Source organism: Hippoglossus hippoglossus, chromosome 9 (genome assembly GCF_009819705.1).
Source record: "Hippoglossus hippoglossus isolate fHipHip1 chromosome 9, fHipHip1.pri, whole genome shotgun sequence".
Classification (NCBI taxonomy): domain Eukaryota; kingdom Metazoa; phylum Chordata; class Actinopteri; order Pleuronectiformes; family Pleuronectidae; genus Hippoglossus; species Hippoglossus hippoglossus.
The window spans coordinates 19112354-19122695 of NC_047159.1; the positions used below are offsets into that span (position 1 = coordinate 19112354).

The 10342-nt window shown below is 40.1% G+C and overlaps 1 protein-coding gene across 1 annotated transcript; it reads left to right on the plus strand.

Moving 5' to 3' along the window:
- The first annotated feature begins 307 nt into the window (after positions 1 to 307).
- On the plus strand, positions 308 to 9195 carry tmc1 (transmembrane channel-like 1). Its single transcript, XM_034595557.1, has 20 exons — positions 308 to 398; positions 1926 to 1949; positions 2305 to 2785; positions 2893 to 3087; positions 3179 to 3269; positions 3362 to 3443; positions 3550 to 3656; positions 4032 to 4130; positions 4302 to 4444; positions 4529 to 4673; positions 4758 to 4952; positions 5444 to 5623; positions 5714 to 5866; positions 6721 to 6849; positions 6978 to 7045; positions 7159 to 7398; positions 7478 to 7603; positions 7750 to 7828; positions 8278 to 8386; positions 8673 to 9195. The coding sequence occupies exons 1-20, from the start codon at positions 308 to 310 to the stop codon at positions 8897 to 8899; spliced, it is 2964 nt and encodes a 987-aa protein (XP_034451448.1). The 3' UTR covers positions 8900 to 9195.
- The last annotated feature ends 1147 nt before the right edge of the window (positions 9196 to 10342 follow it).

Genomic DNA, 10342 nt, shown 5'->3' on the forward strand with positions numbered 1-10342 from the left:
GTTTAGTTTAGTTTGTCTGCCACACATACACACACTCAAAACATTCACAAACACACATTCACAGCTGCATAAAGGCTGTCATAATTGTTCTGAATAATTGATTGCCAGTGAAATTGCGTGGCTCTAGGGTTTCCATGGCGTCTTTGTCCCTGTTTCGGGTCGATGGGTGGTGAGGAAAAAGTGAACTTGCTCACCATCGTTCCAGCCGCTTGACACACACACACACACACACAAACACACACACACACACACAAACACACACACACACACACACACACACACACACACACACACCTTCCCTGTAACGATGCAGCAGGTCAGAGCCCACCTCACATGCCCACTGGATGCTGGAATGAGGAAGATGCCTCGAGACGGTCTGATCACCACTGAGAACAACAGTAAGACCAGGACCATCTTTATATTTCAAATTTAAAAACAAAATTGATGCTCTTCTTCGCGTATTTTTATATTGCGGGGCGTTTTTTAATGGAGGGTGTTTATCATTTGTACATGTTCAGATACAAAATTTCATAGATTTACTTCCCATAATCCGCTATATGTCTTGTTTAATTTTTCAGTTTGTGCCAACATCTTCATTAGGAGAAAATATTACAGATTATCAAAAATATACAAGTCCGATTAGTTTTATATTTATTTATTCATTTGTTTATTCTGGGACAATTCAGAGAAACAGGAACTTGATACTCATGTACTGCATGTAGGATTTCTAGCCGGGGCTAAGTGGCAATCCCTGTCCCTGGTGAGACTTTTCTCATCTATAAAAAGGTCACAATACATTGTTACAATAGAAATACAAAATAAAAAAAGATGTTGTCTAATGACCAGTCTCTGAGTGTGTTTTTACGATATAGATATATTTTGTGCTATATTTATTGAGTTTAGTGGAGCCTCAAGTTCAGTTATATGAAGAGAACATACATGTGAAAATGGTAAAGCTACTGTTTGAGTTTCTAAGTTCAATGATTGATAAAAAGCATCAGTCCACCACCACTAACACACATATACACTACTTTCTTGCGTCCCCCTTATTGGGCTGCATATTTGGGCGCTGGCCTCTGGCCCTCGTCTGTCTCCTCTGTCCTCGTGGGCTCAGCCGACCCGTCTCCCTTCATTAGACCATTGTTTGTCTCTTTTGTGCCCCTCTCCTGCACATGGCCGTAATGACCCGTGTGCTGGCCACTCCGGTTACACTAAGGACACACATCAAAGGGCCGACTACATAAATATCTGTTCAGTCTTTCAGTGGTCCTTTTTGTTCTCCTCTTCATCCCCTTTAATGCAGGACAATAGTGCCAGGTACACAATAAGTTAGTCATTCAACTCTGCCAGTGAAAAGGGTCATGGTGGTTTTTATAGCCATAATAAATGCACTGGATTTAAGGAGTTGAGGTCATCAGAGCAGGCAGTTGTTGGTAATGCCATGGAGAAGGTAGTTATTTAAGGAGTTATTTAATCATTAAAAATGCTAATAATACCAACAATAGGTTTTTTTGTACATAACAAAGTTCAAAACAAAGTCACTTTCCTTCACAGAGATATGATATAAAACAATGTAATAAAACGATCTAAAACTTAAAAAAAATATGAACCATGACGATGAGGTTATGATCGCCTCATTTAACTGAACTACTCAGAATCTGACTATAATGACGCAGACGATGCACTGATTTGATGCTGTGACACATGAGGCATCTTTATCAGGTTTGGAAATTAATTCTGAGAATAAACTAAAACATATGGAGGACAAAATGTTTAAACTCTGAAGACAAAAGAAAAGTTGTCGTAGCCTAAAATAACAAATTGATTCCAATTCGTCACAAGCTGAGAGAAGTGAAAATTAAAAGGTTTTGCAAAACACTTTTCACCTTTATATTTTTTACATTGAAATTTCATCTATTTTACAGGTGACATTGAACTGGAGTTTAAAGGTGAGTGTTTTTTTTTAGATCATAACATTAATCACTAATGCGTCACATGGTTTCGGATCACTTTTTGCTTTACAAAGTCTTCAGTGTCTTGGACCTGTTCTTCCTCCACTTTTCTCAGAGGCTTCACTGTCACTGCTGCCACCATATATAAATATTGTTTCATGACCTGGGACTCTATTCAATAAAGACAATCCTATTTGCCTGTCTGTCATGACCTGGGTCCTCCTGTGTATGAAGGGGTGAATGTGGCTTGTACTGGTCGATAAGACAATATATAATACACTCCATTAATCTGTGCAGCATATTAATGGTTATTTTGCCACTGAATAAACACAACATTCACGTTTTACTGCAGGTGACGAGGATGAAGAGTCCACTTTTCAAGAGGAGCTGGAGAGGGGAAGACACAGAGGGAGGAGAAGGGATGGTGACAGAGAGAAAAAGAAGAGGGGGAATAGGAGGAGGAAAGGAGCATCTAAAGAAACGGTAGAAGAGGAAGAGGAATCCCAGAACAGGCTTGAGAAAAGAGAAAGGAGGAGAAAGAGAGCAAAACGCCATCAAGAAGCAAAAGGACGAGAGAGGGATGAGGAGGAGCAGGCCAAAATAAAAAGTGGTAAGAAGGCAAAAACAAGGAAGAATGTCAAAAATGAGAAAACAAGAAAAGTGGAGGAAAAGGAGGAGGAGGAAGGAGAGGCTGAAGTTAGAAATGCAAAGGGAAAAAGGAAGCATGGAGGTGCCAAACATGAAGAGAAAAAAGACGATGGAGGTAAACACACAGTAAAGGAGAAAGCAAAGGAAGATAAGAAGAAAAAACACAAGAAAGTAGTTGAAACAAGGTAAAGTATTATCTCACAAGTCTTGCAGTTCCCTGTACTGAAGAAAACTATTGGATCATGCTCATGTGGAGGTGCAACATTAAACCCACTACTCTTCTGTGTCTCAGTTCAGAGCAGGAGATGAGTGAGGAAGCCAATGAAGACAATGAGGAAGAGGATGTTGAGGAGAAGGAGTTGAGGCCAGAGTCTCTGTCGCCGGAGGAGCTGGAGAAACTGAAGGAGGCAGTGGACGAGAGGAAGAAACTGATCCAAAGTCTGAGGGGGAAACCCTGGCCAATGAAAAAGAAACTTGTCACTTTACGGTACTTTACTTTGTAGTATGACAAAAACAGGACTTCACCCAAAATGCAATTCAAGTTATCACCTGTAAATCTGTGAATCATTCGCCTACAGAGAGTCTCAGGAGTTTGTGGAGAAATATGAGGGCGCTCTGGGGAAAGGGAAAGGCAGACGGCTCTATGCTTACAAGGTCATGATGACCAAGGCAAGGAATCACTGACCTTTATATACAATATCATTTAGATCATGATGTAAAGGAATCTACGATGCATTTTCAATTAATTTATTTCTTATTAGAAATGGATGAAGTTTCAACGGGACTTTGAAAACTTCAAAACTGTTTGCATTCCATGGGAGATGAAAATAAAGGAGATTGAAAGTGGGTTTGTTTGTATATGTACAATACATAGATTGAGTTTCCCATTTAAAGTGTTGAAGTCATTAGTGTAATGATCATCCTTCCATTTATTCCCTCTGCCTCTCAGGTCATTTTGGCTCCTCAGTTGCTTCTTACTTTATCTTCCTGAGGTGGATGTATGGCATCAACATGATCCTGTTTGGTCTGACCTTTGGCCTCGTGATGGTTCCAGAGGTATGGTGCCATTTTTCATAAAAACGTCCTTATTATTATATTTGTTGTTCTGATTTTTGCAGGCTTTTGCTTGTTTTAAATACCCCTCCTGTTTTTATCAGTTGAGAATCAGTCCTACCCTCGTCACACTGTTGATTGGTTATTACTAAAATCAAAGAATTTATCTCAGCCATTGAACCCCAAGTAGTTATTCATGATTTGTTTCATCCTGTATGGATTGCTGCAACTCTTAAAATTCCACAAAAGTAAAAATGAATAAAATGCCTCTTGAGGAAAAAGCAAGTATCATTTTATTGGCTTCACATACTGTACAGTTCAAAATTATTTGTTTCCCTTTAAAGAGGGGACAATCTTTTATCATTGTTGTTGTTACAGGCATTGATGGGAAGGCCCTATGGCAGCATCTCAAGAAAAACTGTCCCCAGGGCCGAGGAGGCCAGTGCCATGGACTTTGCTGTCTTATGGGACTGTGGGGTGAGTGACAACATGCTAACCTCGCCCACTTTAAACAGCATTTTATGTTGCCTTGTTACATATATCTGATTGCCAGTTTTTAAATAAAGAGGTTTTGCAGCACAAAGTTCCAACTACACCCATGAATATGAAAATCTGTGATATTACGGCAACAGAAATTTGTATTCACAGGGTTATGCTCAGTATTCCGTCCTTTTCTATGGATACTACAACAGCCAGCGTGCCATTGGCTGGCTTAAGTTCCGTATGCCTCTGTCGTACTTCCTGGTCGGTGTGGGAACTGTGGCCTACAGCTACATGGTGGTCATAAGAACGTAAGTTAATCATGACTACAAACAATGAACAGATCTCTCTGAGGCTCTGTGTTCTACTGAACCTGTGATGATCTCTTACTAAAGGATGGCCCGTAATTCCAATGAGTCGGGGGTTGGAGATGATAACAGCTTTAATTTCAGCTGGAAGATGTTCACCAGCTGGGACTACCTGATAGGAAACCCTGAAACTGCAGACAACAAGTTTGCCTCCATCACCACCAGTTTCAAGGTCAGTGCAGCGTTACTGTTTTTGTCTTGTGTAGTAAGTGTTTCCATTTATGATACAATCATATACGTCCTCCTTCCTCTAAAGGAGGCGATCTTAGAGGAACAGGAGAGCCACAAGGACGACAACATCCATCTGACCCGTTTTCTGCGGGTGCTGGCCAACTTCCTGGTCTTGTGCTGTTTGGCAGGAAGTGGATACCTCATCTACTTCGTAGTGCGTCGCTCTCAGAAGTTTGCCCTAGACGGACTGGATAATCACACCTGGTGGGAAAGGAACGAGGTAGAAATGAAAGATGGAGAGACAGGGAATCATTTACACAGTGTGCTGTGGTAGCCTTTATAGTTTTTAAAGCATTAGTACAACAGGATGATTTTGAACATTTCAGTGTCCTTTCCTTTTTGCATTACTTTGTGGTGGAATAGTTTACTTGAGTAACACTCAAAAATCGTAACATCTTAGTACGATCATTTATTTTGTTACTTTTCCAATAGGAATAAACAACTTACACTTTATATGCTCAGTATCTGTATTTATATATGTTTGGGACAAAGCCACTGCGCTATGTATTGATTGTTATAGGTATAAAGACTGAGCCATAAAAATCAAACGGTGAAACGCACTGCAAATCAACAGAACAAAATGTTTATATTGTCTAGCCTGACTAGAAACATAACAATATACTGACTCAAAAGAGGCTATAAAAACATCTAGGCTGTCTATTTGTGTTGCCACATGTGACATGGGGTTTCTGAGAGCCATGTGTTTCTCAGGTAAACATGGTCATGTCACTGCTGGGGATGTTCTGCCCCATGCTGTTTGACGTCATCAGCGCCCTGGAGAACTACCACCCGCGCGTCGCCCTGCAGTGGCAGCTGGGTCGCATCTTTGCCCTCTTCCTGGGAAATCTCTACACCTTCATCATCGCATTGATGGACGAGATCAACCTGAAAGTGAGTGGGAGTGGGTGGGGACGTGTGAGATACTTTTGTAATGTCACATTTTGACTGATGTGAAAGCGTGTGTGTGTATTTCTGTCTCAGAGGGAGGAGGAAATGATCATAAAGTATAATATAAGCATGTGGGAAGCCAGTTTTTACAACAGCTCCGTATCAGGAAACAGCACTGCTCCTCCCATCATTATCCAACCTGCTGACGTGCCCAGAGGGCCCTGCTGGGAGACCATGGTGGGGCAGGTCAGTGTGCAGGAGTGTTTGTGACCTGTTATGTAGCTCTATGATGTAATTGTAGTTGCAGCACACAGGTATGGGTACTCAATGTGACTGCTTGATTATATGAGTACAAAGCAAAGACAGCTTTCATGTCCCAACACCATTTTCCAAATAACAAAATAATTTTATCTCATTTCAGTTCATTACTGTTTTTGTCTGTCAATCAGCACTAACATGGCACAGGCAGTTTCTATCTAACTTGCTGCTGACATGGTTTGACTTAGTCTGTAGCCATTTTTAGTTGAGACGACTTTTTAAAACCTATGGATTATATCACCATTTATTTATCATGTCACCGTACATTGCAATGTTTGCCACCATAATCAAGATTGTATTCAACAATGATTTCTGTTGGAAATAGAAATGTGACCTTAGATTCGTATCACTTTTAGAAATGTTTGATTTATAAAAAACTACAAATCAGAAAAACACAAACGTCTTTTCACTCAGAATTAAATGATTTGCTGTGTTTATTACAATCCTGAGAGGCCAGACCAGACAACTTTTTTTATTGATGGCTAGTGGGACATGAAGAGGATTAAAACAAATAAGATACAAAGTTACCAAACAATTACCAACCTTCCCTTTAAAGATGAAATACAATACATTTTGTATTGGGTAGGACATATACTTAGTTACACTGTGTCATTAGAAATAAACATATACAATAAACATTGCAACATGTTAACATGCATGTTACATATTGAAACATGCAAAGAAGTATAACCCCAGTTGATTGTCATGAGACAAACATCTATTCTATCTTTAAAATAATTTTACTATCAAATATATTGATTGTAATGCTTCATCCTCTGCAGGAGTTTGTCCGGCTGATCATATCTGATACCATGACAACCTACATCACGCTGCTGATTGGGGATTTCCTGAGAGCCGTGCTCGTTCGTTTTCTCAACTACTGCTGGTGTTGGGACCTGGAGGCTGGATTTGTGAGTCATCTTTTATAACTGATGAGTGTGCACATGAAGTTCAGGTGTGTATCATTTTGGTGCACCTGGCTGTGAAAAGATGAGTCACAGCAGAGGGTTATTTCTCTCTTTGATGTTGTTCGTGAAAGCCTTCCTACTCGGAGTTTGATGTCAGTGGGAACGTCCTGAGCCTGATCTTCAATCAAGGAATGATATGGTAAGAAAATGAAACATATCTCATTTCTGTGCCTTCACCAGTGTGATACAATACTGTGATGAAAAGCAGCACTTTGAGCCTCTCCTCCACTCCCTCTTTTCCTTGGCCTCCAGGATGGGCGCGTTCTATGCACCCTGTCTCCCCGCCCTGAACGTCCTCCGGCTCCATGTGTCCATGTACCTGCAGTGCTGGGCGGTGATGTGCTGCAACGTGCCACAGGAAAGAGTCTTCAAGGCCTCGGGATCCAATAACTTCTACATGGCCATGCTGCTGGTCATCCTCTTCCTGTCCACTCTGCCCGCCATTTACACCATCGTCACCATTCCTCCTTCCTTTGACTGTGGCCCCTTCAGGTAATTGAGCTCCTTCGTGGGATGTGGATTTTACAGTGAGATGACTTTAATTCTGACACAATCATTCTCCTCTCCTCAGTGGGAAAAAACGTATGTTTGATGTCATCGCTGAGACGCTGGAGTCCGACTTCCCTGCCTGGTTTGGTAAAGTGTTCAGCTCTGCTTCTAACCCCGGACTGGTGCTGCCCTTCATACTGCTCATGGTGTGAGTCAGCAAACCCCCAGCAGCAGACGTCATGAACATACATTATATCTTTCACACAGTTCAAAGTGTTGTGCTTGTCTTCTTTTAGTCATATAGTTTCAGGTTCGATAATATGATGACAATATTAATGTGATTTAATTTTTCAGACTAGCCATCTATTACTTGCAATCCACATCCAAGAGCTACAAAGAAGTTAATGTGGAACTGAAGAAAAAACTACAAGCGGTAACCAAAATGATATTGATTATTAAATATTGATTTATGTGCTTTTGAATACATAAGGTTCACAATTAAGTTAAGAGAGTGGAAGAAAAAAAAGGGGGCATTTAATTTCTAGCCAAGTAAAGGTAAAAAAAATCGCAGAAGCTTTCTTGTTTGTTATTATATTTACTACATTAGCTTTTCCAATATAATTTGAGCAGTTTTGTAACTTTCCAACACGGTTTAAAAAACAAAACACAATGCACTGTGAGGTGTCTGGCTGACTGCTGTAAGTTGTATTAGTATCATTGCTTCAGCAGAGGGCAGCAGAGTAACATTTCTGAGTTTTACAATACATCACTAGTCACTGTGTCACAAGCTAAATAAAAGTCCTCTGACGAGTAATGTATATTTTCTTTAACTTTTTTTCTACATTTATAAACTAAAATAATTGATTGTGTGTCTCTTTCAAGCAAAATGAGGAAAACAAGAAGAAGAACAAACGAGCAGCGCTGAAGGCACAAATGGATCTGGAGGAGGCCACAAATGCAACGTCACAGACTGCACAGCAACAACAAGAGAGTGAGACTTCACTTCTGTTCTTTTCTAAATAAATATATGAAAATATAATAGTTCAATTTTATGACATTAATTTGTCATTTCAAGACTTATTTTACCTTAATTTACAAATTAGGCCCTAGTCTCAAATTACAATAAAGTAGAATAAAGATTATTAGAACAGTCAAAGCTCTTGTTGAATACATCTGTTCTTAATTCTTCCAGTGCACTTTTCCTGCAATGTCAATAAACTGCGTTATTATTTCCTACCCACATCTGAGATGCCTCCTATCTTGACCTTCTCTTTCAGCAGATGGAGACGAACAACAAGGCAGCAGTCAGAGGCCTCATCATGGCAAGAACGGACGCAACCCTCCGCCTCCTGTTGGAGACCAAGAACGCCAACCTCTGGCCACCAGGGCTCCCGTCCCCAGGCCCTATCACCACGACAACCACGGCACTCCCGGGTACCTGCCTGGGTTCTCTCAGCAAAGTGAACCCAGGGTGTACAGGGTGCCGAGCCTGCAGAGACACTGAGCAGTGACAACATCACGGCACTGACAGAGACTGAAAACAAAGCACTTTACTGAGAATTGATGTTCAGCTGCAAACTGTAAACTGAGAGGGAAGAGACTTGAAACACTAGTTTTTGTGAAAGGATGTATTCACAATTGAGAGACAAGCGAGATAAGTGTTTGTGAATACAGATGCAATTTTTTATAACTTAAATTTTCTTCAAATGTTGCACAATTGTTCTTATGTCTGTCAGTGTTGTTTGAAACCACTAATCAGTAGTGAATTAAATCTGCAGTATTATTTTTGAAATATGTAAAAGTGCATGTCTTTAAGTCAAATATGGGTGTGCAGCCTCCATCCAGAGAATACAGAGGTCTCCATTAACTCTGCTGGATTTAATCTTTCATATCAGAACAGCTCAATGCTCCAAATCTATTATTACCTCTGCCAAGGAGGTTATGTTTTTGTCTACATTTGTTTGTTTGTTTATCAACAGCATTATGGGGAAACTCCTAGACAGAAATTAGAATTTAAAATGTTCGTGTGGATCTGGATCAGAGGGCAGATCTAAGAATAAAAAAATAACCCCAAAACATATTTGTTGATTTCTCAGAGACTAATTGATAGATTCAGGGGAGTGTGAGCATTTATGAGTGTGTGCAACTTGGTTCAGATCCAAATAAAATCTGGATCCGGTGAATTTAAATGTGGTTTCACAAGGGGACAGTCAGGCCCTGGTGGAGGTATGAACTCTACCCAGTGACATTCTAGATTTTGGATTGCATTAATTCTTCTGTATACTCCATTTTTGTCTTTAGAGACATATAGGATAATATTACATTTGGTTTCAATTTCCAATCATTTCAGTTATATTCCAAACTATAATCATTTTAAACTACACAGACAAATACATTTCTTTTGGCTTCATGGAAATTGAGTGCAGCAGTCACTCGATCTGTGACTGACAAGATCAATCACTCAATCTCTGAATTGACTTACTGAAGTCAGATTTTTAGCTGAGTAACATGTAAATGACTCACTAAGATCCAGTGTAAATCTCCTACTGGTCTCTCTCATATCATGTAGCGTGGTCGTCTAATGTGCTAACTGGATGACCGTCGGTGTTCCAGTAGCTGACTCTGATCTGCACTTGTTCACTGAGTGGTCCTGTCAGTCAACCTGTCACTTAGCTCAGCTGTCAGTCCACGTGGTGCTGTGTCATTAGTCAAACTCTATTAACTGGAAATTCTATATATTGATTGTCATTGACAAGTCTAGTTCATATTTAATTGAAATTGAAGCTCCACACAATGTAAGGGGTTACCTCTGAGGAATAAGTGCTGGGTCTAAATCATTTAAGACAACACGTTAATAAGCCCATAAAGCCACTGACATTAAATCACAGAGCCAATCAGATCCACTTCCATTGATGCTCATGATCAATTCATGGCAACTGAGCATTAA